Below are 26,705 nucleotides of genomic sequence, written 5' to 3' on the forward strand. Positions count from 1 at the left end.
TATAACCTCAAGGCCATATGATCATGAAGATGATTGTTAGTTTGCTTTTGAAGTACAGTGCTTGCCTTCCTGAAGTACTGCAAGCTGTCACATCATTCCCACAACTTGATATTTGATATTTTCAATTCACTGTTCCACCCACTGGTGGTCAATATTTAACAAAAAAAAAATCCCCTTTCAAGCATAATCATTGTTCAACCCTCTGTCAGAAACTCTTTTCAAGTTACTCTTGTGAATTTCAAATTATTTTAGGATTACTTATTCTGTTTTAATAATTAGTCTCATGAAATTTTTGTAGTGTCTAATTTTAAGAATAATCAAGTTGTTGGAATTTTGCTTTTCACACTGATTTGGTTATGATGGGTAATCCCTTTTTGGTCAACTTAAGTCTTGCCAAGTTTTGAGTTTTTGTTTCCTTGAAATATGTTTTTGTACCCATCTCTGTATATTCCCAAATATCTACTACATATATGAAAATTATGTGAGATTTTAGTTTTCTTTTACCTTATGTTTATTTGCTTATAGAGTTTAGCAGTGGTAACCAACCTTTCTGTATCAAAAACAGATCCACAAGAACTGGAATTTCATGATATGTGAAATCTTCTTGAGCAAATTGCTTCCTAATAATTACAAAATTGCAGGTACAAGTGATTTCAGAGTGCATAAGAATGAGAATTTTTAAAAAAACAGAGTACCCTTAGACTGCCAAACAAAATCAATTTAACTGTTTCTCCATCAGCAACATTGCTTAAATTTATGTCCAAGAATATTACTTCAGAAAAAGCAAAACTGAAAACTTGCATGGCCTGAAGTATATAGCAGCTACACTAAAGGCAAACTAAGCATTGCCCAGTTTATCATAAATGTGAACATTTTCCAAAAGCATTCTCATTATGCAATCTTGAGATTGTTTTCATGGACAACAAGAATCTACAGAGAAAGCACAAAACACAAACAGCTTACACAAGCACATTAACCATCACAGAAAGCTTAAAGAAAATGAGACACAAATCACTAAAGAAAAAGCAAAAAATATATAAAATTCATGACATGCGTAGCACAGGGAATCCCAGTGGCTGGCAAATACCTTCAGCATGGTCATGGCCATTGTCATCAGGAATGCGCTCAATCAGAGTCTCAATGGACTCATCCCAAATGGGCCTGGTATCAAAGATGTCCTCTCGCACTGACTGCTCCGTCTCAACTGGCAGCACATTTTCAATTACAGAAACTTCCAGGGCACTGCTGCTTTCATCATCTGACACTAATTCTTGCTCCTTCTCTGACTGGGTAAGCCTATCTACTAACTTGGAAGCCTCATCACTGATCTCCTCAAAGAACTCTATGGAATTTCTGTAAAGGTCAAAAAAGTGTTCCTTACTGTCTTTTGTGGGGCTAATGGTCTTGCAGGATGAAGAAGTGTTTCTACTTTTAACTGGCAACCTTGAGGAAAATGTCTTTGGTTGTAGAGTTCTCTCATCTGTTTCTAACTGGAACTGGGTCTCCCCTGCACCCTCTCTGGCCACTGATTCTACCTCAGTGTAACTTCTAGCTTTTATTGGATGCTTGTTCTTTGAGTCCCAAGAGCTAGCATCAGATTCAGATTTACTTCGATTATCAGATGCTTTGCTTATTGAGTCTGGGGGTTGAGTCACTGTCTGATGGCCAGATGTCTCTGTGTGTGTAAACTGTTGCTCAACTCTTTGGGAGGAAGCTTTGATGGGGATTTTAGACTTTGGTTTTACTTCATCATTCTTATTTTCATCATTTGGGCTGAGTGAAGAATCCTCAGAAAGAAAAGCCTCAGATTCTACAGATGGAAATTCCAGGGAAGAAGCTGGTACATTTGGGACAGGAATTTTGGACTTGCTTTCAGCAGAAGGCAAATTCTCTGTGGCTCCAGTGGGTATTTCAATCACAGATTTCTGATCCTCAGGGGAAGAGTCTGGGGAATCGTCCTCTCGTTCAGAATAGACAGACCTGGTGACAGTGGAAAAATCTAACTGAACTTCTGTAATAGGCTCAGGGGAGTCAGAACAAGGCAAAGTTGTACTAGACAAATTGGCCACATCATCAGTTTCCTGAGGGGAGAAAGTTTCAGCTTCTGCAGTGTCTGTGGAAATAACCTCTTTTGTGGTTGATTGAGAGGAAGTTGAAATTTCCACTTTAACTGGAATTCTTGATGTTTCTTCAGTTTTGATGGCTCCAGCATCCATAGAAGCTTTTTCATCTACTTTCTCACTCAAGTCTTCTGCTGGCAAATCTGTTTCTTGTACAACTGTTCCCTCAGAATCAACCACTGACTCTGGTAATCTCTCCAATTGGGAGGACTCCACTGCTGTCATCCCTTCTTTGGATAAAGTCTCTTGACTGGCCTGTTGTCCAATTTGGAAAAAGTGAAAACTCTCATCTGCATAGGTTCTTTTGGTCATGTCAATGGCACCACTTCTGGTCATCTCAAATAGCTTTCCTTCCTGGAAGAGAAAAGGATTTTGTTCACTTGTAGGTGTCCCCTCCTCAGTTGGTGTTCTAGCAGGTGTGGTATCAGGTGTTGTACCCTGTGACTGCCTATCTACCATCAATCCAAAAATCTTTTGCTCTTCTTCTTTCACTCGAGCTTCAAATGCTTCATCATCTTCCCGTATTTCACTCCAGGAATCAGAATCCACATCGGTTTTGGTGATGATGACTGTACTTCTCTGTTCGCTGGAAGATGTAGACATTTCTAGAGATGAAGCAGTTTGCAGGGAACTTTCTTGTTTTGATTCTATTTCCATGTACTGGTCTTCAAAAAGTGATGTTTCCTTGGAAATAGATTCACTAGAGGAACTCTCCATTACTCTATCATCAGGAGGGGATTTTATGATAATAGAATGAGCTTCAGTGGAAAGTAAGTTTTCTGTTTGTCTAGTGATTGTTTTGTCCCTACTGTCTTCACTAGAAAAAAAATATTGGGAAGGGACATTTTCATAAGGACTTGTGATCTGTGGAGTATAAAGTTCATCAGTGTCTACTGCATCAGGTACAGGGACACCTGTGGACAATTGATCTGTTTCAATAGCAGTGCATGGGTCTTCAGTAGGTATGTTCTTGGGAGAACTCTCAAAACTACGATCACTTTTTGGCCTGTCTAATTCTACAGCTGAGGATATGGTATAGATGTCTTTATCTTGTTCCATTTCATCTGATGGTGAATAATGGGAAAGTGAGGGCAAGACTTGAGAGCTTTCTTCACAGGGCCAACCTACTTTGGTAGATTCAATTCTGGAAACATCAAGCTCTTGCTTTTCCCCCGCTTTATCCTTTTCCTGAGTATCTTGCTGATGTAATGATTTTTTAGGGGTTAATGACTCCTCCTCAAAATCATCACCAGGAGAAGTTTGGGTATCTGGATGGAAGGCAATTGCTGGCTCATTAGGAGTGATGGGTTCACATCCATGCCCAGTACAACACTCTTCTTTGACAGTTTCTATCTCCTTACATGGTTCAAATTGCATATCCTCTGATTCTTCAACAGAAATGGTATGTCTTTCCTCAGGTGAAGGGGATTCTGAATCTCTATCCATTTTTGGCTTTGGTGGTTCTTGCTGAGTCTCTTCCTCCATTTTAAAAGTGTATTGCTTAGAAACAATAGGTTGGAATCCTGCTTCTTCAGGGCTAGAATTGGAATCTATGTCAGATGGAAGTGGAGAAGGAGGCTGTACTCGGATGACTGGCTCCAGAAGACCTGAATCAACCCCCTTTTTCAGTTGGGTTAATTCAGGTTCACTCTCTGACGATGATGATGATGCCTTCCTGCTTTCAGATATCACAACTACTGGTGTGTCCCCTTCCCTTTCCTCACTCACCATAGGCTTTTTTTCTTCTGCTGCAACTGTATTGTCACCATCTGGCTCAGAGCCTATAGAGGACTCTTCTTGTTTACATTCTTTTTTGCAATCCCTCTTCTGCTTGGCTTCCTGTTCAAGTTCATCAAACATTTTGATCTTGGTTACCATTTTAAACATTTCCTCTTCAGGAGTGAACCTCTTCTTTTCTCCATTTTCAGAATCTTCTTCCTCTGTACATTCGTGGATGACTGCTGGCTTAGGTGCATCAGCATCAGTTACTTTGGGAGTGATTTCATAACTAATTTCTTCTGAGCTGGGGGTGTCAGGAGAAAGTGGACTTTTTCCAGAACTCTCCATTAAAGAGGTTTGTTCCAAGCTATCATCCTCGGCACTACCATCAGGGTCACGGAGAAGCCTTGAACGCACAGAAGCTAACTCTGTGAAGATTTCAGCTTTGGTGGAGGGTGCAGGAAGTGGTACATGACTTGCGAGAATTCCAGGCTTCATCTTTGGCTCAACAGGACTGCTTTCAAGGGAATCACGGCAAGGGGATTCTTTCAAAGGACTAGGCTCCAAGGAATCAGGGGTTTTGTGGGAGGAGTTGTCTTCTAGAACTGGACTTGCTTCCAAAGAATCTTTATGACTAATTGCCAGTGATTCGTCAGCTACAGGGCTGAGACCTTCACTATCATGGCTAGGAAGGGAGAGTTCTAGTCCTTGGGGACTTCTAGCAATTCCATGGGGCTCATATTCTAAATCTTTGCTTTTCTTTACAGAGGAGTCCAAGTCTTCATGTTTTTGTATGATGGTGTCAGAAACTTCTGAAGCTTTTGTCTGATCTGCGTGTTCAATGGTGATTGATTCTTTGTTCTCACCACCAACTTGTATCATGGAGGATGAGCTATCAAGGATCAATTGACTTTCACTGCTGGCTTCCTTGGCAAGTTCTTCTGATTCCTTGGATAGTTTTGTACTACAGCTACTGGTGGTCACACAATCAACTTCTTGGCATATATCTCTAGAACAGTACTCAACAGCCTGTTCTGAAAGACACTCAGTAGTAGGCTTCTTTGTCTCATTAACTATAGCTAGTGGCTTTTCAGAAGAACAGGTAATGTCTTTGGTTGTAGAGGGTTGTTTTGCTGAATGGGTTTCAGTTATCCCATCTAACATAGTAGCTTCCTTTGTTTCCCCATTTTGCTCATCAGTTTTCTTTGGTGAGAAAGAAAGGCTTTCCGGGCTTGTCTCAGGAGTTTCTGCAAGCCCTTCATGTTTATAGCTTTCCTCTGAGCTAACCTGAGGTGGTGTCCCTTCCATGAGGCTTCCACATGGAGAAGCAGTCACCCCTTCATGTTTAAGGTTTTCACAGCTGCCACCTAAAGCATTGCTCTGTAAAGTCAGTGCTGGCAAAAAACCATCCTTCATATAATCAGATGGAAAAGTAGCATTGAATGGACTTGTCAGCACTTGGTCTAAGTGGACCTGTGCCTTTTCTGTGTCTTCATATTGTCGGAACTGTTGATATTTGTCATTGTCTTCTAACTCTTCCTTAATGACATCAGAAAAATCAGTTGAAGTTTTTCTATCTGGACTAATCTGGAGATCAAGGTCTCCCAATTCATCAGTCCCCTTTCCCTTTGTAAAGGAACTCTCTTTTGTGCTTTCTTCTTGAAGCACTGAATGAGTAGGCTCAATTATTTTTAGACCCAAGCCTTTCTCCTTTCCATTAATTACATCTTCTTTCTTATTGATTCCAGAGGAAACCCTAGCTCCTCTCTTGAAATCAGAAGATGTTGTTACCTGAAATTTCTGACCTCGTTTGATTGTCGAACTCTCTGATTTCTGGGAGTTTTCTTTCTGTGTTAGTGTCTGCCCCCTTTCTCTTTCTACCCGGGCTTTTCCTTTCTCTGGTGGCAGTTTCTGTTTTGCAGACTTGTGCTCAAATAACCCAGTTTTATGTTTAGATGGGTCCTGACCTGATTGGAAGGCTTTCATCAATTCTCGAACTGACATTGTCTCTTCAAGTCTTTCTGTTCTTGATGATGGTGATACAGGTGGGTGCTTCTCTGCTTTTGAGGAAGGTGATACAGGTGGGTGCTTCTCTGCCTTTGAGGAGGGTGATACAGGTGGGTGCTTCTCTGTTCTTGGTGATGGTGATACAGGCATGAATTTCTCTGTTTTTGAAGAGGGTGATACAGATGGGTGCTTCTCTGTTCTTGAAGATAATGAAACAGGTGGATGCTTTTCAGTTTTTGAGGATGGTGAAGTGGAAGGGTGTCTTTCTGTTTTCCCAGAGGGTGATACAGGTAGGTGTTTCTCTGTTTTCCCAGAAGGTGGTGCAGATGAGTGTTTCTCTGTTTTCCCAGAAGGTGATATAGGTGGGCGTCTCTCTATTTTGCTGGATGGTGATACAGGTGGGTGCTTCTCTGTTTTCCCAGAGGCTGACATAGGTGGAGATCTTTCAGTTCTGGCTGAGGGTGATATAGGTGAATGTCTCTCTGTTTTAGTTGAACCTAAAACAGGAGTATGTCTGTCTGTCTTAGTGGAGGGTAAAGAAGGCGAATGTCTTTCTGTTTTAGCTGAGGGTGATACAGGTAGATGTGACCTGTGAATTGTCTTTTTAGGGAACTCCTGAGTTCCTTCTTTACCTTTCACCCTGACAGGCAATTTGCTGCGACCTTTCTGTTCATCTTCTACTCGTTTCTGAAGTGCCTTTACTTTGTCTTTTATTGAGCCGATGGGGGTTTCTTCTATCACTGGGGACACAGCTCTGACACTGGGGATAGCTTCAGGTGCTAAGCCTGATTCCTCATCTAATGACTCCTCTGAGCTACATTTTTTAAGGTCAGTAGTTCCTTCACTGGTTTGTAAACTTTCCTCCTTTTGCTTTTGCTTTTCTTTTAATTTCCTCCTCACTGGTTTCTTTATCCCCAAGGTTGGTCTGTGTGGTTCCTGTGAACTCTGTTTCTCATCTTTTCCCTCCTTTTCTGATCTCCTGCTAATAACAGTAGCCTCCAATTTCTTTCCTACCGAATCTGGACCTGTCTGTGCCCGTACTTCGTGAAGAGTCTCATAGGAATTTAGATCATCAGTGAGATACTTCACTATCCCACTTGGATCTTTTTTAACTTCTTGTCTTTTCCCTGTTTCTATTCTAACCTCTACACATGGAGATTCAGTGACTTCTAAGGGAGCCTTTTGCTTAGCCTCTTCAATTTCCTCATCACTCACAATAACCCACTCTTCTTCTACTAATTCTCTCCCTGACTGAGACTTCTGATTTAAGTGTTCTTCTCTGGTGCATGTTCCACTTCTCAAAATTTCATTCACTTTCTCTAAGTCCTCCTTAACTCTTTCAACAATTTCAAAGGGCTCGCCTGGCTCTTCATCAGCTGCCTTCACCAACTCTTTCACCTTAATAGAGTCTGTCTTATCTGAGGAATCTGTTGTCAAGATTGCAGTCATCTTGATCAAATCTTGTTTCATCTCAGAAACTTCAGAGAGCAAGTCCGGACTCGCTAGAACAGGAACTTCATTAACGAGGTGGCTTTTCACGACAGATGTTTCTGTAGATTCTGTCTCATCGTCTTTTGACGTGAACAAAAAAACATTGAAAGTAAAATGGAAATCAAAAAAGATATTGGAAAATGTAATCAGGACTGAAACAACACAAAGTCTTTGGCTGCAGTGGTAGGAAGATCAACAAAATGGGCTGGGAATGGTGGATCCACAAGGCCTCAGGGTACAAGAGCAAAGCAAGGCTAACAGAAAACAAAACTGAAAAGGAAAAATGAGCAGGAAATAACTTGCTTAATTTTCTCATTGTAGCAATCCACACATACAACACCAAAGCTATAACAGACAAAATCAACAAGACATTAAAAAAGGCCACAAATCAAAACAATGAAAAAAAAAACACAGTGAAATTACACAGAGGTATCTCAAGATTGTTCAGATGTTACAGATCAATGTTCAAATAAAAAATAAACAAGGGGGAAAAAAAAGGTGGTGGGGGTAGGAGCATTAGAATTGGCAGAAAGTTGATTTCCTCTAAGAGAAAGCCAGTGGTAGCAAACTGTCAGAATAACATTTGAAACTGTGTTTGCATTTTTAAATGACCAAAAAAAGAATTCTCCTTGAGTTCTGTGTGTTCAATTCTGTGCTGTGCAACGTGTTAGCTGTATTATGTACATCAATCTGAGGCAGCTGCAAACCGGCATTTCATCGAAGGGAAACTCACACCTAACAATGAAACACACAGTGTCACGCTACGCGGCTCCGGCCTTTCCTTGGAGTGACCGCCTTGTTTAGACAAATAATGAACAGATCCAAGGGAGAAAAAAGAAGAAAGGGGGAAAACAAGGATAATTGTGAATCAACTTATATGGGAGTTGAAAGGTGATGGATGGCAACCCCAAACTCAGAGACATTCACACTAGACACACGCACTGTTTATGTAAGCCAAGTTATTTCCATGCAAAGCAAAGATGTGGCAAAACTGCTGGGAATATAGCCTTATTTAAGAGCACTGGCAGGAGAATGGTTATAAATAAGAGAGTTGGTTGAGGGAAAAAAATACCGTGGTGAAGCATATTTATTTCCATACAAACCAATATGTGAAATATTGGAAGCCGGAAACTATGGCACAGATAAATGTGTAGGCATACGAACCAGGATGGCAAAGAAATTTGGAAAACTAGATTCCAGTTAAATTGACAGGAGTTTCTGATTGGAAATAAAGTTTCTCATCTTTTGAAATTGTATATTCAGAGCATATTTTGGTACTTATGATTTGAGTTTATCAGGAATATACTTTGCAATTTTAAAAATACATCATTGGCATATAAGTACATATAATCGAAAATAAAAAATAATGCATTAAATCATTTAGGGAAAATTTCTTTTGTTCCAACAGAAGAACCCCATGCCATAAGCAAGGTGAAGTAGCTTAGTATCACAGACAGTGCTAGACTTGAAGTTATCAAAGTCTGACTTGGAATTCCTTTAAAGACTTTAAAGACTTTGCTTGTGGGCAAAACAGTTCATTGCTCTAAACTTCAGGTTCCTCATTTGCAAATGAGGAAAATAATACCACCTTCCACACAGGGTTGTTGTGAGATCAGTTGAGATGAAGTAGTATTATTGTAAAGTACTTTGAAAAATTTAAGGCACTAAATAAATGTAAGTCTCCTTCTTTGACACTCCAACTTATCTCTCTTACTATACTTTATCCAGGAAAGGTTGTCTCTGCGTTTGTTTGTTTGTTTTTTGGCAAGGCAAGGGGTTAAGTGGCTTGCCCAAGGCCACACAGCTAGGAAATTATTAAGTGTCTGAGGCCGGATTTGAACTCAGGTACTCTTGACTCCAGAGCTGGTGCTCTATCCACCGTGCCACCTAGCCACCCCTGAAAAGTTCTCTTTTACATATTAGTTTCAGAGGTGAACATAGGGAAATAATATAAAATATTTAATAAAATCTGAGAAAATAGTGTAGGTCATTCCAGCAAAAGATCTTCTTGGCAAATCAATACTTAAAAAAAGATTGTACTGGCTTTCGAATCAGGAAGACCTGATTTAAAGTCTAGCCATGTAGGCCCAAGCAAATCCCTTAACTTCTTTGTCTCAGTTTCCTCATTTGTACAATGGAGGTAATAGTAGTATCAATTAAACGGGGTTATTAAGATCAAATGAGATGGACTAAAGCACTTAAACCTTAAAGTGCTATATAAATGCCATTTTTATTATTATTTGAATTTTTCCTTTTTGAAGAATAAACTCTCACAAAATAATTCTTCAAAGTCAATTTGTTTCTGATTATCTATTTGTTTTTTTTTTAAATTTGGGTAATGATTCCCCTCTTTCAAACAAAACAAAAACAAGTTCCAAACCATAAACAGGTTATATAAAGTCAGATATCTTCATTAAATCTGTTCAGGAATTGTTGGGGGTATTTCTCCTTTTCAAATAAAAGCAAGATATATAATCATATAAAAAGAACTGAAAATACTTTGAGACTTATTTTTTAATAACAATCTGGTGGCACAAAAGCTATATTTTCTTCAAAAGTGCATATCCATTTGAGCTAGCAGAATTAAATGAAATGAGTTGTAAGTCAGATTTCTTATGGAAGACTTCATAAAAAGGAATTATGGCATTGGGAGAAGGATAGCATAATGCCTGGCATATAACAAGCTTTTGAGAAAGATTTATTTATATGATTGAGCAACAATGATTGATATTCACCAAAGTCACTTCCAGTTCTAATAATTTATGATTGTAACGATTCTACTTAAAAATAAAGCAAAGTTCCCTAGGAAACAGAACTAACTGGGGCGGGGGGAGGGAGAATTACACTGTTATCCACATACATACACATCTCCAGGCTTAGGTAGTCTTTGCCATTGGTTGGCTTTGCCCAGTTAACTTCTGCAAATTAACAAACAAATTTCTCCCTCACCATACAAGGAATGTTTTCCACACATAGCCATATGCTTAGCAACACTTCACCACAGAAAAGGGGATGCATAATTTCATAAGTTTTAGAGAGTATCACTTTTATATATACATGCATCTATGCAAATAATGCATTCTACTCAGAAATTAGTTGTTGGACTTAAAAAGTGATACTGTCCTTTCACTAAAAATCAAATGTCTGAATTATAGCAATAAAAAAGACAAAACATAAAAGATGGTGAGATGGGATTCTAAACAAGCATAAGAGCATAGCAGGATTATCAGGGATGTCAAAGGAAAGTGAATGCTTAAACGAGGAATCATTGTATTTTATTAATAATTAGCTAACTGATTAGATATGTTTGTAATTTAACTAGAAAGCTGCATTTGTAAGTATAAATTAATGCTTAATAATGATAATATAATTATAATAATAAAGTTTATTATCATTGTTAGTAATGGCAACTAGCTTGCATTTTCTCATGCTTTTTAAAAAAATTCATAGCCAGCTTTCATACAAATTCAATTTTATTTAAAATCTTACTTTTTTCTGATGTCATATCGATCTGAAAGAAAACATACATAAATTGAGATGGTTACAAACAGTGCCTTGTCTCAAAGCCCCTGGTGTGCACTACTAAATAGCCTGTTACCCACATACTATATACAAATGGGGATCAGCACAGGCTTGAGGAATGACTACATAATTCATTCTGACTCTCAGGGATGATGGCCTGGGTTTGTGGGCAATCTTTCTTATTCCTGTTTATCAGAATTAAGTTAATTTCTTCAGGATTTGAGTATTGGGAGAAAATAGAAGGTAAGGGTTTCAGTGATTTAAATCCTGTGCAGAGCCTTTCCAAGGAAGCCAGGGGGAGGGAAGGAAGCATTGGACCCAAAGAATTCTGGATGTTAGAAATAAATGTTTATGAAGGGGAAAGGTAGGGAAGAGCTAAACTTGGCACTGGAGTCTGAATGTTAATTTTGTTGAAGAAAAGATAAGGAAAAGGAAGAATGCCAAGGTTGATAATATGGTCCTGTTTGTTTTGCATGCTGTTTTCATTAAAGGAAAGGTACAGATTTTTGAATAATGGGATTTAATTTTTTAGTTTCCAAACTGTGATTTCATTGGCTTTGGGAACTCCCAGATGAAAAAACTCCCTTTCCTAATGTAGGCTATAACTTCTCTACAGCTCAGAGTTGTTTGGAATGTTAGTTGACTCACCTGGAGTCATGCAAGTTGACTCTGAAACCAGCTGCCACACTGACTCCTAAGTTCCATATTTTATCCTTTAATCACTTTTGATACAAAAGTATCCAAAAGGATTTGTTTTAAAAAATCCCCAATTTTTAAAGCACATTACTTTGTGTAGGTTTCCAGTATTTTTTCTTATGGAAAATATGAGGATTAATTCACAGTATAGTACATTTCCATCTCATAGATTTGCTTAAGGCTGAATTTCAGTGGAAACAAAGAATTCAGTTTTCTTAAATTCAGTCGATGTGATTTTATAAGGCTAATGAGTGTCACTTATTTCATCATTACCCCTCCTGTTGCATCACTCCATTCTACATGGAGTTCGATTGTCTGCTACAAGAGGAAAAACAAGTATTTTTTTCCCCTGTGTTTTATTTTCACAACTGCAACATTTATTTCAGTGATTTATTGGCTCTCTACCAATCTTTATATAGTTAGAAAGTGTAAGAGTAAACTTATTTTAAAAACTGAAAGATGTTAAATTTCAAAATATAGCATTTAGTTGGTATAGTCTTAGTATTCTAAATTTAGTATTTAGTTGGTATAATTAAATATTAATCTTTCTATGACTCAGTTTTATTTTCTAAAAATCATTCTTTGAATCATCAGTGACTGAAACATTCCATTTTATGATTACTTCTAGAAACAGAATACTAGATTAGATGGGGGAAATAACATTTAATAAATGACATTAAACATTATTTAATAATTTAATAATTAATAATATTTAATAAATAAAAATACATATTTAAAGGCTCTTAAGGAATTGAATGTAAAACAAGACTTTAAATTTGGGACATGGTCAATGTAAGAAATTTGTTTTGGTTAACTATTTTTGTACAAAGGTGTTTAATGCTCCCATCTTTTCCTAGTAATTGAGGCAAAAGAGAGAAAATAAATTCTTAACCAGGAAAAAAAAAAGGTTTTTTTAAGTGTCTGGGACATTGGTTCAAGATTCCACAACGATGTGGAAATATCTAAATCATTAGCTATGTCTTGTGAATGACATCATTTTTTTTGCAAGGCAATGGGGTTAAGTGGCTTGCCCAAGGTCACACAGCTAGGTAATTATTAAGTGTCTGAGGCAAGATTTGAATTCAGGTACTCCTGACTCCAGGGCTGGTGCTCTATCCGCTGTGCCACCTAGTTGCCCCTAATGACATCAATTTCGATAGAAATCTCACCACCTTCTATATCTGGGACATTTGGGCATTTCTCATGTTTCATGAGCTTTTCTTTAGAGTGGAGAAAGGTCAATAGCTGATGGTCTGAGTTCTCCTGCCCTAGCCATCCCTATGACACATTTCTCTTTCCAAATCGAACATTAGCTGGTTTTGTGGTTGGAAGTGCCAATCTTTATCTTATACCAGTCTTCCACTACAAAGGCATGATGCACTTTCAGAAAGTCCTTCAGATTTTATTTTGTTTGGTGTTTAAAAACAAAGCTGTTGAACCCCTTCTTGAAGTAAAGACCAAAGATCCACAAGTAGTGGACCCTTCATTAGATAATATTAAATACGAATATGGACAACCCACAACCTTTCACCTTACTTAATGGCCATCAAAACAATTGTAAATCCTCTTAAGAGAACTATAGAGAATGTCCTGTGTGACTTGAGCCTCTAACAGGAATCATTTTAATCCAGTATCAAGGAAACAGAAGTAGATAATATACTTTTGGGATTATCAAGGACAATTGCTTCATATGCATGCGAGGCCCCACTTGTTAGTGATTAGAACACTGATGACAGCCATTAGCAAGTAATAAGGTAGCAGAATTACCTCTTCCTCCTGTTCTGGATCTGATTCTGACTCCTTGCAGCCCCAAGATGCCATGCAAAAGGAGGAGAAAACAAAACAGCAGGAAAAGCAGACTATTTAGATACAAAGAAGAAGAAAATACCCTGCTGCTGAATGCTAAGGCAGGTATTCACAGAGCATACTTTTTTACAATCAAAAGACAGGCAGGAAAAATTCAAGAAAATTGACTTAAATGTTGAAGTCTGTAGATTTGAGACCAAAAAACCCCAAAATTATAGTTTGCTGGTAGACTGATGGTAGGTCTCAATGCCTGAGTTATAAAGCTGATATAATGCATAGCATGGTAGTAGTAAAAAGTATAATTCTATATCATATCACATATGCTTTGTATGATTTTTTCATTATGACTCCATGTATAAATATTTTTGACCATGACACTTCTGCTCTTTAGAGATGGATTATGAGACTAATAAATATAAATTGGAATGCTCTGTAGGCACATGCTGAAAACAATTTAGCATATGGACATTACTTCAGTTAACCATTGCTACTTCAGCAACAAAGTTTATAACAAACTGGAAAAAAAATAACATTTGATATATTTCCCATCTTGTTCAGTTGTACTGATTAGTAAGCAATTCCAAAGCACAAGATTATTGGTTAGGATTACATGTTGGGAATGTCTTTTGTCAAAAAAAACACATTGTACAGACAAATTAAAACTCTTTTATTCTATGTATTGGGGCTCTCTATAAAATAATATAATAGTAAGGATAGAAATTCATTAGGATAACTCTAAGACTACACAAGAAGCTGAACTACTTTATGAATCACCAAAAAAAAGATTAAATGATGTTTTATTAACATAGTATATTTTATGTCATCTTAATTGTCCAAATTAATTTCACTTATACATGGTCACTACATTAATAAATGTGTTATTAGATTAACCAGAATATACTTCTTGAAATGTGCTGGATAATAGAGCCCTGCCTGCTCAATACAGAAAGGCCCCATCCTTATTTCCATACCCCTCCTGCACCTTTCGGTGCTGATGGGACTGCCCTAAATCTATCTTTGCAACTAAAAGGAATCTGATCTTAATGAGCACTGCTAATACTAACAGAGACTTAAACTCTAAAAAAAATTGAAAGAGGAGAAATTTCAGAGAGAAAACAGGTAGCTGTATGAAATACTTTGTGGCAGGTCTGTGATTTGTCATTTGGTGAGAAATCAGAGAACTTAAGCCTCTCCTCTGAGAGTGGAAGAATTCTTTTAGGCAATTGACATTCTGATTATATATATATGTGTGTGTGTGTGTGTGTGTGTGTGTGTGTGTAACACAATTTCTAACATTAAATATGAAATATCATGGGATTTACTTGAATGTAAAGTTATATTATTTTTGAAGCTATTCAAATTTCCTCTCTTCTTCTTCTCCCTCTTCTTCCTCTGCTTCTTCTTCTTCCTCTTCTTTTTTCTTCTTCCTTCTTCTCTTCTTCCTCTTTTTTCTTCTTCTTCCTCTTCTTTCTTCTCTTTTTTCTTCTCCCTCTTCTTTCTTCTTCCTCTTCTTTCTTCTTCTTCTTCTTTCTCTTTTTTCCTCTTCCTCTTCTTCTCCTTGTCCTCATCTTCTTTCTTTTTTCTTCTTCTTCTTCCTCTTTTTCTTCCTTTTCCTCTTCTTCTTTCTCTTTTTTTCTTCTTCCTCTTCTTCTTCCTGTTCTTCTCCCTGTCCTCTTCTTTCTCTTTTCTTCTTCCTTTTCCTCTTCTTCTTTCTCTTTTTTCTTCTTCCTCTTCTTCTTTCTGTCCTCTTCTTTCTCTTTTCTTCTTCCTTTTCCTCTTCTTCTTTCTCTTTTCTTCTTCTTCCTTTTCCTCTTCTTTCTCTTTTCTTCTTCTTCCTTTTCCTCTTCTTTCTCTTTTCTTCTTCCCTTTCCTCTTCTTCTTTCTCTTTTCTTCTTCCTTTTCCTCTTCTTCTTCCTGTCCTCTTCTTCTTTATCTTCTTTCTTCTTCTTCCTCTTCTTTGTCTTCTTCTTCCTTTTCCTCTTCTTCTTCCTGTCCTCTTCTTCTTTCTCCTTCTTCTTCTTCTCCTTCTCCTCCTCCTCCTCCTCCTCCTTCTTCTTCTCCTTCTCCTGCTTCTTCTCCTTCTCCTTCTTCTTCTTCCTTTTCTCTTTCCTTCCTGTCCTCTTCTTCTCTTTCTTCTTCTTCTTCTTCTTCTTTCTCTTCTTCTTCTTCTTTGGCAATTAAGGTTCAGTGACTTATCCAGGGTCACACAGCTAGTAAGTATCTGAATTCAGATTTGAATGCGGTTCTTCTTGATTCCAAGGCTGGTGCTCTATTCACTGTGCCACCTAGCTACCCCTATATGCTTAATTTAGGAATTGGAATTTGATGATACCTTTACTGAGATTAAATGTAATGATGATGATGATGTTTGAACTTTATTATAGATTAAGATCACAAAATCAGACCATGACAAGCACATGAATTGGATTTCAGTATGTGAGGAGCGGGGAAGGAAGGCTGTGCTAAGTCATCAGTCTCACTTTCTCCTCTAGAGCCATTTGAGTCCAATGGTTGGATATGAACCAGGATGACTGATGATGGTCCTGGATGTGAAGGAATCAGGGTTAAGTGACTTGACCAAGGTCAAGTAAGTTTCCAGTGTCTGAGGTTGGATTTGAACTCCCATCCTCCTGACTTCAAAATCAGTGCTCTATCAAGAAAATGTCATTTTCTTTTTTAAATTATTAGAACCATAACTTTTCTCCTCTTCAGGACTCACATCAATTTTGAGAAATCTTTCCCTCTGGCAAAGGAACAAATAAAAGTGATTGCCCCCCCCACCTTAGGTTGAGAACTGGAAATGCTACTTATAATTTTAAGTAATCAACTCTGTGTGTTCACACTAGGTTACTTGTGTCTTACTAAATAAAACTGAAGAAAATCTAGTACCACAGTATTTGAAGTTCTGTTGCTATATAGTAGATGGTACCTTAGCATAAAGTGGCAATGTGATATTTAAGTTGCAGATTGCTTGATGCACTAAGCCTCTTGTTGACTTGGGCTCCTTCATAAATGAAAGTCTTCCACAAGGTTCTTGAGTTGTATCTCGTACCTGAAAGAGGGAAGGTATAGAAACATAAATGTGAAGGGTATAAGAATGTTCACTGAGTGGAAGGCATACCTCACCCATTCAAAAGATTGAAATCGAAAGATCTGTTGAGTCATGCACATTTATGAAAATCAAAATCTTACTAGTGAAATTTAATCTCTAGGCAGCTATTTTAGACCTACTTTGTTTTTATTAGCTAGTGTCCAAAATCATTAAGAGGGAAAAATTTGGAATGTTAAGTTGAATGGCAAATAATATTCTTCTTATGTTGTATCTGTATGCATATTCATGTATATAAATATATGTCTCTTTAAATGTGTTTTATTATTCAGAATATTTATATACAGCCAGGAATCAGAGCCCTATAAACATGACATGTCGTAGATTTTGATGAAGATTTTAATTTAGTGTGAGAAAGTGTCTTTCAAAAGTAAGTGATTTATAATGTAAGAAATTAACTTGTACCTAAGTGTACCTTGGGGGAAATAGACTATAGCTTATAGAACTAAAGTGGGAAAAAGTGAAATGTTGAAGAAGTAGAAAGAGGTAAAGGAAAATAACATTAACTTTCTATTCTTTGGTTTTCATAAATAATTTCTGAATCCTATAGATTTCTAAACTCAGCTGCCTTATTTATGCCTTGGATCAGCAAGTCAAGAACATTTCTTAAGCACCTCCTATGTGCTACTTTGGAGAGATGAGTAAATGAAAGTAAATGAGATTGGTGTGTGTGTGTGTGTGTGTGTGTGTGTGTTTGTGTGTGTGTGTAGAGAGAGAGAGAGAGAGAGAGAGAGAGAGAGAGAGAGCGCAAGAGAGAGAGAGCGCGCAAGAGAGAGAGTGAGAGAGAACAAGGGAGGGAGAGAGGGAGAGGGAGAGAGAAAACAAGGGAGGGTGAGAGGGAGAAAGAGTCAGAGATGGAGACAGAGAAAGAGAGACAGAGAGAGAGAAGGAGGGAGTAGAAGAAGAGGGAGGGAGGGGAGAAGAAAGGAGGGAGAGGGAAGAGGGAAATAAATGGGGAGGGAAATAAGTGGGGAGGGAAAGAGGGGGAGAGGGAGGGAGAGAGATAGAGGGACTAGGTTGTGAGCTACAAAGGACAGAAGTGATACAGGATGGTAGAAGAAGCAATCTGTTAAAGGAGACAAGATTGAATGGGATCACTTGAACAAGTAAAAGGGTTTGGCCTTGGTAAGGGATAAAACCATTCCATCATGAGTCAGGGTTGAAGGAAGAGGATATGGAAATTTTTAGGAGAGTTAAAAGGTTTTGAAGAGTGCAATTAGCAAATTGATAAACAAGGTATAGCAAGATATCTTAGCAGAATTAAGGACCCAATTGAAGAGGTTGTAATCCAGATTTGTAGTGGACCCTGTCAGACTGGTTGCATGATCTTTTCTATCTTCATTCAACAGAATATGAGCAAGAATAAATGATGGCTGAGGCTGAGGCTGGCAGAAAATAATCAACAGTATGATAAAGGAATTAGAGATTCACAAGAGGATAGTGTAGAGTCAAACTGGTTTACTTCAGAGGTCGAGGTGGGGAGGGAAGTAGATGTTACAGGAGAGACTGACTAGGAGAGAACTGAAGGATTAAGGGATTGGAAATCATAATATGAACAAAGAATTCAGTTTTGTAAGTCAATGCATTATGGTCAGATTTGGAATTCCTGTATGGTATATTTGTGGGTGATGGCAAAATTAAGGGTATGTACCCACTTTTATGTGTGATGGAGAAATAATTCATAGGAAGTGAGTAGAGTATGAGGAAGACTCAATATATAAGATGAAATCTATTATGAAGGTAAGGGTTGGGGAGGAGAGAAAAATAGTGAGCAGTGAACTGAACTCTATGAAAAAGAAAGGACAGTGATTTGTTTTGTATGTAGACAATAGCTACTAGGATTTTGAATAGGTGGAAAATATGAACATCATGAACCTCAAAGAAACCTTAATAAATGGTAGAAAGATACGGAAAACATGAAAGTGTTTTGGAGTGTAAGAAATATTCTACCCACCTCTACTAGTGATTTGAGGAGGATGAGGAAAAGTAAAACCGGTACTTGGAAAGGCTGGCCAGTGAGGCTGTGTCATCTGGGTGGGAGCCAGGTTTCAGTAATTGTTAGTGGATGGAAAGAGTGAAAGAAGAAAAGATAAAGGATGAAGAGAAGTCTGTTTTCTATGCAATAGGGGAAGGCTGGGTCATGTTGACTTGAAACTTTGAGGTGGGAGGGTGGGAAATGGGATCTGGAGAAAGATCTACAAGAGTTAGAAAACATTGGGATGTGAAGGGTGTTCATTATTGAGTGGAAGGCACACATCATCTATCCAAAAGACTGAAATTGAAAGATCTGTTCAGTAATGCACATTTCTGAAAATCAAAATCTGATAATGTTTACTTGTGAAATTTAATCACTAGGCAGCTAGATGATGCAATGGATTTTAGTTAAAAAAGCAATGGAAGTTGAGTATAATAATATTTATACATATATATATATATATATATATATATATATATACATATCTGCTCCATATGCCTAAACCAATTCTGTGCCTACAGGGAAAATGCCATAATATTAAAATGAAGGTAATATATTGCCCACTACTGTGAACTACCTTAAGCTTACAACTTCAACTGCATTTATGCCATTACCTTGACAAATAGGGGAAGTCTGTTTTCTTTGAAGGCAAAAAAACTGAATATGTGATGTTGTCCACTCTTTGTTAGTGGTACCAGATTCCCAAAGCAATCCACATAAATAGGTTTTCCTTCTAATACCTATGGGAGAATTGGGTGGAAAGGGGTGGAGAAATAACATGTTAATATAAGTCACTTTTATTTGTTTAGTCTAAATATGACACCTAAATATTCAACTGGAATTGAGTGCTCCCACAGCATATGGATCTCCATGACTTTTAAATTGTCCATAATAATGTAAAATAATGCAATGTAAGACATGTAGTATTACCTAACTCTTTTGAGTGATCTGCAAATGTGCTACTACTTGCTTTGATATATGCTATAAAAATATAATAATATCAAGATTTTTTAAATGAATAAAGCTTTCTTTCTAGTGATTAAATTGAGTTACTTTGGGACCATTGAGATTCAGATTATGCTACCAGACAGATAAATTATAATACCTCCACATCCCTGCTTCTGGCAACCTCAGCAAAGTTCTCCTGTTGTTCGAGAGTCTTGTCCACTTTGTCATCAGTCATGCAGAAGCATCTCAACCTTGCTTCAATGGGATCCTGTGATTTGGCAAAGACTACAAATTTGGCCATATAAGGTACACAGATAATTTCTCTATACACTTGGGAAGCGAAAGTAACAGATTCTTGGATTTGTCGACAGTCTATCAACCAAAACCTAAAGAAAGAAAGAATATAAAGCTAATAAGTATTTCACCCATGATAGGTGTTCAATAAATATTAAGTGGAGATGGGTGTAATACGCTCACATCTTTTAACAAAAAACTCTTAACTATCTCAATTATCCTATTAGGGGAAAGGGCTTTTTTTCATAAATCATCACAAAATTTGTATCATTAAGAATGATGGTGCGGCTAGGTGGTGTAGTGGATAAAGCACCGGCCTTAGAGTCAGGAGTACCTGGGTTCAAATTTGGTCTCAGACACTTAATAATTACCTAGCTGTGTGGCCTTGGGCAAACCACTTAACCCCATTTGCCTTGCAAAAAAAAAAAAGAATGATGCAAGAGATTTTAAAAGGCCTTTGTAACCTTGAACTTTTGGGGAGAGGGGTCAGTTCTCAAAAAATGTTCTGCCTACAAAACAACTTAAGTTTATATTACTTACCCCTAGTACCAATCTATGATAAATATAAAACTGCATTCTTCCTCTGTAATCTCTATTTGCTTGACTCATCATTTACTATTAGGGATTAAAGAATCTTAAATTAGAGGAAGAGACTATTGGGATTAGTTAGGATTACCCTTCATTTATAGAGAGGTAGTAAAAAACAGCTTAATAATTTGGGAGAGAGAGTGCAGAATGACCAGAATGCAAATCCTGTTGCAAGATCCTCCAAAATGTGTGAACCCCTGTGAAATAACAGTGCTCTGTCAATAAGAGCACCTATCTCACAAGGTGATTATGAAATTCAGATATACAAAGCACCATGCAACCCTTAAAGTGCTATATAAAAGATATAATATATGCATATATATGCATATAGATAGATAAGATAAAAATACTCATACAGATAATTGGTTGCTTTTAATACAACATAAGTCTGGGCAACCACGGCATCATATTTGAATGCCAGGTCTGGAGGCAGAAGACTCATCTTCCTGAATTCTTCAGTCACTTCTTAACTGTGCAAGTTATTTAACCCTGGTTGCCTCAGTGTCCTCATTTGTAAAGGGAGTTGGAGGAAATGGCAGTCCCCTTCTTGAACTTTGCAAGAAAACCACAAAATGAGATCACAAAGAACTGGACACAAATGAATAACTCATACTCCAGCAGTTTCTTCAGTTGTGCAAATCAATTGCTGAGTAAAGGAAAAAAAAAACTTTTGAGGTCCTTCTCCTTTTGATTGAAAATTGTGAGTTATCATTCATAGGATATTCACTTGCATACTTTTGTTGTTTTAAACAATGTTGGCTGTTTTGCTGACAGCAGGAAACTCATGCTTAAGACCTGTGAGCCTTTGGGAAAAAATCTGCTGGCAGCTTCTCAAATCCTAACATTCAAGTCAGAATGGGAAGCTATCCATTCTCTTTATATTAGACTCTAATGGGGCTTAGTTTTCATGATATTATTACTCTTTTTCCCTTGTTAAATCTAGTTTAACATATAAAACTAAATCCACACTATATAAGAAAATATGTAGTCTTTTGCCCAGAGAAAACAGAGTAAAACAAAGTTGGGAGTGGAGACTTCCTGTGCATCATCATACCTGGCAGACACATTAGTTGTAAAGGAAACACATTCATTGACAAATGTGAGTGGTGTGGTCCCTGTGATATCTTCCCACTGTGCTGGAGTGGTTCCACCTGAAATAATAACAATGGCAGATACACACACAAATTTAAGATCAAGAAAATTTCCATCCACAGAATTATAAGAGCTGTTCCCATGCTTGGGTTCTTTACCCCAACCTACTCACCCCACAAAATGACACAATAAAAAAACAAGACAGCCCATGCTACTTCAGTTAACAGAGGGTAGACTAGTCACATGCCAAGGATCATTGTGATATCAATTTATGTAAATATTTTGGCTTAAATGTGAATTGTTAGCCCCTGAAGACCATATTTGAATCATACAAATTTTCTAATTAAACAAATCCCTGGTCAACCTAAAAATTCTAAACAGCATTAGTATTAGTATATAAATATGTTTCATTTTTCCTATTAAAGTTACTGATAGCATAATTAAGCATTTTAAGTAATTATTGGAAAAGTGGAGAAGGCCCCTTTGGAGAAGAAATGAAAATCAGAGGTTCCGAAATAATGACATGTTTTTGTGTGTATACCAAGCCAAAGCAAACTATGGTCTTCTTAATCAACTATCAGTCAACAAGCATTAAGTGTTTGTTTACTTTGTCCTGAACACTGTGCTAAGGGTTGAGTGTACAAAGAAAGGCAAAAATGTAATAATATTACAAAAAGATTAAGCATATGAAAGTCATTGCCAAATCAGCAATAGCTTATAAGAAGTGATCAAAATCAATAATCAATAAAAATGAGATGCATCAAGCTATTCCAACCTGACTTAGCTTAAATATTCTCTTGTTGCCCCAAATCTGATATTAATAAAACAACAGACCTTCTTCATTTCCTAAGGAAATATAACTGATGAAATATAATTGATGTAAGTCAAATAACTTTTTAAAGTTATATGGAGAAAAGAAGAGTGGTAGAAAATTATAAACACTTTGCCTGGAAAAATATTTTACAGAAAGTTTGGAAAGAATTCTAAGTTAAGACAAAGCATCCCAAAGACATTTTATGATGTACTAGAAGGACAGTACAAAGATGATTTTTTTTCATTTGCCTTTTCTCAGTCCTCATTCTTCTTGACCTCTCTGCAGTATATGGATCATCATTTATGACTTACCTACCCACTGTGCATGACCATAAATGACCCACTTCTCTTTTCCTCTTTGAATTCTTTTGGTGATCTTATCAGTTCTTATAGCTGCAACCCTCACCTGTATACAGGTGACTCGTAAATCTTCAGTTCACACTTTAGTCTCTGTCTCCAACTGTCTGACATCTCTGCCTTGATGTCTCAGAAGTACCTCAAATTCAATAAGTCTAAAACAGACTCTTTCCTCCCAAAAATAACCCTCCTACAATATTTGTCAGTGGCACCTTTATTTTTCTAATCAACCAGATTTTCAATCTCAGATTCATATTTGACTCTTCATACCCATTCAGTCTTTATAGCCAATTGCTCACCAAATTTTGCCTATTTCACCTTCTTGCATAGGTCTCCTCTCTATCCAAGCTACACCAGTCTAATTCACTCCCTCATCACCTAGATCATTGCAATAGCTTCCCAAATGATCATGCAGCCATTCTCTCCTGTCTTTAACCCATCCTTCACTGAGCTGATAAGATGATATTCTTAAAGTTCAGGGATAATTATTTCATTTCTCTGCACAAGAAAATTCAGTGGTTTATATGATTTGTTTTCTTTTTATGTTTGGCATAGACACTCTTCACAAGCTCTTTCCAGGATGGCTTCCATGACTCCTTTCCATCCGTTCTGTGTTTTGGTCAAATAGGTCTACTTTTCATTTCCCAAATATTCCATTTCATCTCTTGCCTCTATTACTTTAAAAATTCTGTCCCCTATGCCTGGAATAGCCTTTCTCCTGACCTCTAACTCCCTTCAAGGCCCAGTTCATATTCCTTCTTCTTCAAGGAGCCTATCCTGGTTACCCTAGTTAATATCTTCATTGATATATATTTGTTAGATATAATATATATATATATTTGTTTTACTATAAATCTTAAATTTACTCATCTGTGAACATGTTGTATACTCTACTCTCCAGTAGAGAGTAATCTCCTTGAGGACAGGGACTACTTTATTCTTGTATTTCTATCTCTGGCTCCCAGGATATTGCTTAGCAACTTAATATTGAATCATTGCTGATTCACAAGTAAAAAAAAAAACCATAGCACCATAAAATTTAACTCTCAAAATGATCATTTTGTATTATTTCTGAATGCATGTGCAAGAGGCTTGTATTTAAGAGAAGACAGGATAAAAAGGGATAGATGCAATATTATCTGTATCACTGGATTAACTATGACATCCATCAAGAAACTGAATTTCCAAATACCTTTTTACTATTTGTCTGATTTTTCTTCCAGATGAGTTAGTATTATGCAGATATAGACTTTTTCTGAGCAAGCTGAACCAAGACATTTGTCTAAATCTACTTCATAAAAGGTCTATATAATAAAATTAAAAGTCAAAAGGGAAAAATATCATTCTAATAAATAATCTTTAACATTTATAAAATAAATTCTGTTAAAATGATTGTTCATTTCATTGATTCATCTAAAACAAGGAAAGATTCTGAATTGGAAAGTTTGGATTAAAAAGTTGAGCAACAGATCATTTATAATTACTTTTTTCCTCTCTAGGATTAAAAGAAAATTATCATCCTATGATGACTAATTAAAATTTCTTTAATCCATGTGTTTTCATCTGTACCTACCTTTCAGGGTTGTTGTGAGGATCAAATGAAATTATAATTGTCAAAGTGATTAGCACATAATAGGCATTAAATAACTGTTAGCTTTTATTATTTTAATATTTATAAGGCAAGCTGAGGCAGCATTTTCAGATATCCAGCATGAAGTGGAGATGTCTTCAAACTCACCTGTTATGCTACATAGTAATCTTAGAGTTGGTGTGTCACCCCCAAAACCATTCAACATGCCATCACTGGATGCTTTGGGGACAGGAATTGTCATTGTGATTGGTTTGTGAAATTTTCTTCTTCTGGGTTCCAAAGTGACTATTGGACTGAAAGTCGCTTTATTGCCCAGGATCTTCCTTATGAGATCATTGTGCATAGGTTGGGCCTTTCCAAGGGGAGGAGGGGGAAAAAAGTGAAAAGAAAGTTTAACTCTCAATTATATTATGCAATATTCCTCAATCCCACCCCAGACTTCCACATGTTCCTTAACCATAGTTTGATTTCTAAAATAATTTTACAGAATGTTTCATTATCCCTAATTCATATATCTTTGAAGATTTTTTTAACTTTGTGTTTAACTTTATATTACTGAGTGTACACTCCTCTGTAGATTTTATTCACAAAACCAAATTCATTCAAGAGAACAATGTATGCATTAACAACAACACTGTGAGATGAACAACCTTGATGGAAGCAGTTAATCTCAGCAATTCAGGCTACTGTATTAGACTGGCTATGGACTATGCTTATCCCCTTTCAGAGAAAGAAAAACAAAAGAGAACAAAAACCCTTTAGAATCTGATGAACACTTCATAAAAAAAAAAAACCCTTATGTATCTCTTTCCCTTAATTCTAATTCCTCATACTGAAGATGACTAATCTACTAACATGTTTATCAAAAGGGGTGGGAAAGGAAGGTGGAAGTAAATTTTGTAACTTACAAAATATACAAATGTATATGGATGAATGCAAAAATAAACAAATAAATTAAAACCACAGAGGATAAAAGGGCATGGTGTACCATGGTCCACATGGTCACTAAGAGTCAGACAAGACTGAACACTGACAAAAACCAAATTTGTCAGAATTGTTGGTATCCCGAATGCTCCATATACCTGCAGACCAACTCGGATCCGCTTTGTTAGAGCTCCCTCAGGGAAGACGGCCTGAACTTGGGATACCACAGTACTGCTTAGCACACCTCCCTCTGGTCCAATCAAATTGCTGTCCTGTTTGATACGAGAGACCACTGCAAAGTACTGTGGGAAGTCTCGAGTGATGATGCGACAGATCCGCTTCTTTTCCAAATCTTCCGGGCTATCGAGCACTGAGACAAGAAATGACTCATTTTTACGTAGCAAGAATATCTTAGAGAAAACATTTTGTAATGTATTTGGGCCTGTGAGAGTATCTCAAATAAACAGGTCACAAGAAAAATAGAAATAGAAAGCATTCTCCACCTTAGCCCAGCATGTATTTTACGTTTCTGCTTCTTACAGAAGAATTTAAGGAAAGAACAATGACGTTAAAATGGTTTTAGCAAAGCAATACTTAAAAATTTCACTTTACAAATGAGGACATTGAGGTATGAGGAAGCTGTGATTTTCCCATGTTCACCTACCTAGCTAGAATTCAAACCCAGGTCTCTCCTAACTCCAAACATGAAGTGTTGACAGCTTATCAGAGCAATGCTTATCTTAGAGTCTAAGAATCAAACTTTAAAAATAAAATTATAAAGTAGATCTGTCTGATTCATGGAAGGTTAATGAGTAATGAAGAATGGTCCTCATCCCCTAAGAGCAAAGTGAGAAACTAAATATGTAAAATGAGACAGATAGTTTTGGAAATGGCCAATTTGACAATTTGCTTTATCTTGATTACATGTGCAAATCTGTCTAAAAAGTTTTTCTTTTTCTTCTAGGAAGGGAGGGTAGAGAAAATAAATGCTAGATAATGCTTTAAAAGAAAATTTCATTAAAAAAACATCTAGGTGGTGAAGTGGATAGCAGGCCTGAAGTCAGGAAGACTTGAGTTTAAATGTCACCTCAGACAGCTTTGTGATCCTGGACAAGTCACTTAACTATTTATCTCAGTTTCCTCATCTGTAAAAATGAGTTAGGGAAGGAAATGTCAAATTGCTCCAGTCTCTTCACCAAGAAAAACTCATGTGGAGTCACAGAGATTCAGACAACTGGGGGGAAAAAAGGTTAAAAACCACTATATTTTCATCTTTGCCTCTCCTTTAAACTCCAAGAACTCATTACCTTCATCCATGCCATTTAGGATTTCATTCAATTCATCCTCTGTGTATTCACAATAATGCTCTTTCCAGCTGTCCCCATTTTCACTTCGAAGAATGACCAGTTCCCTCTCCTTCCCTCGAAGGGCGGCAAAATGGGGGATCTCCACAATTACAGGCCTGGTACAGCAACATAGCATGTTAAACATAGGTAGAAGTTCCCCAGAGGCAACGTTCTAATTCTGTCTGTTCCAAAGAGACCTGGAATTACTCTCTTTCTAGTGATAGGTACATCGAGGACAGTTCTCTGGCTCTCATCAGGAGGCTGGTACTGTAAAGTAGCCTTTGATAGCATGAGGATCTATCCCCAT

At 37.1% G+C, this 26,705-nt stretch overlaps 1 protein-coding gene across 45 annotated transcripts in view; it reads right to left on the minus strand.

The window, feature by feature from the left end:
- ANK2 (ankyrin 2) overlaps nt 1–26,705 on the minus strand; it is a 752,311-nt gene that overhangs the window by 29,969 nt on the left and 695,637 nt on the right. For 24 of the 45 annotated variants that reach the window (XM_074228643.1, XM_074228650.1, XM_074228648.1 and 21 more), the window contains 10 exons: nt 26,360–26,514; nt 25,211–25,422; nt 24,276–24,480; nt 21,330–21,426; nt 19,551–19,779; nt 19,060–19,185; nt 16,291–16,413; nt 13,323–13,355; nt 10,827–10,848; nt 1,088–7,417 (listed from right to left, as the gene is read on the minus strand). In XM_074228643.1, coding sequence (XP_074084744.1) covers nt 1,088–7,417; nt 10,827–10,848; nt 13,323–13,355; nt 16,291–16,413; nt 19,060–19,185; nt 19,551–19,779; nt 21,330–21,426; nt 24,276–24,480; nt 25,211–25,422; nt 26,360–26,514 — 7,532 coding nt within the window. The remainder of the gene's footprint in view (nt 1–1,087; nt 7,418–10,826; nt 10,849–13,322; nt 13,356–16,290; nt 16,414–19,059; nt 19,186–19,550; nt 19,780–21,329; nt 21,427–24,275; nt 24,481–25,210; nt 25,423–26,359; nt 26,515–26,705) is intronic. The other 21 variants (XM_074228667.1, XM_074228671.1, XM_074228664.1 and 18 more) reach the window with 3 other exon arrangements.

The sequence above is a fragment of the Macrotis lagotis genome, chromosome 3 (genome assembly GCF_037893015.1).
Source record: "Macrotis lagotis isolate mMagLag1 chromosome 3, bilby.v1.9.chrom.fasta, whole genome shotgun sequence".
Taxonomy (NCBI): domain Eukaryota; kingdom Metazoa; phylum Chordata; class Mammalia; order Peramelemorphia; family Peramelidae; genus Macrotis; species Macrotis lagotis.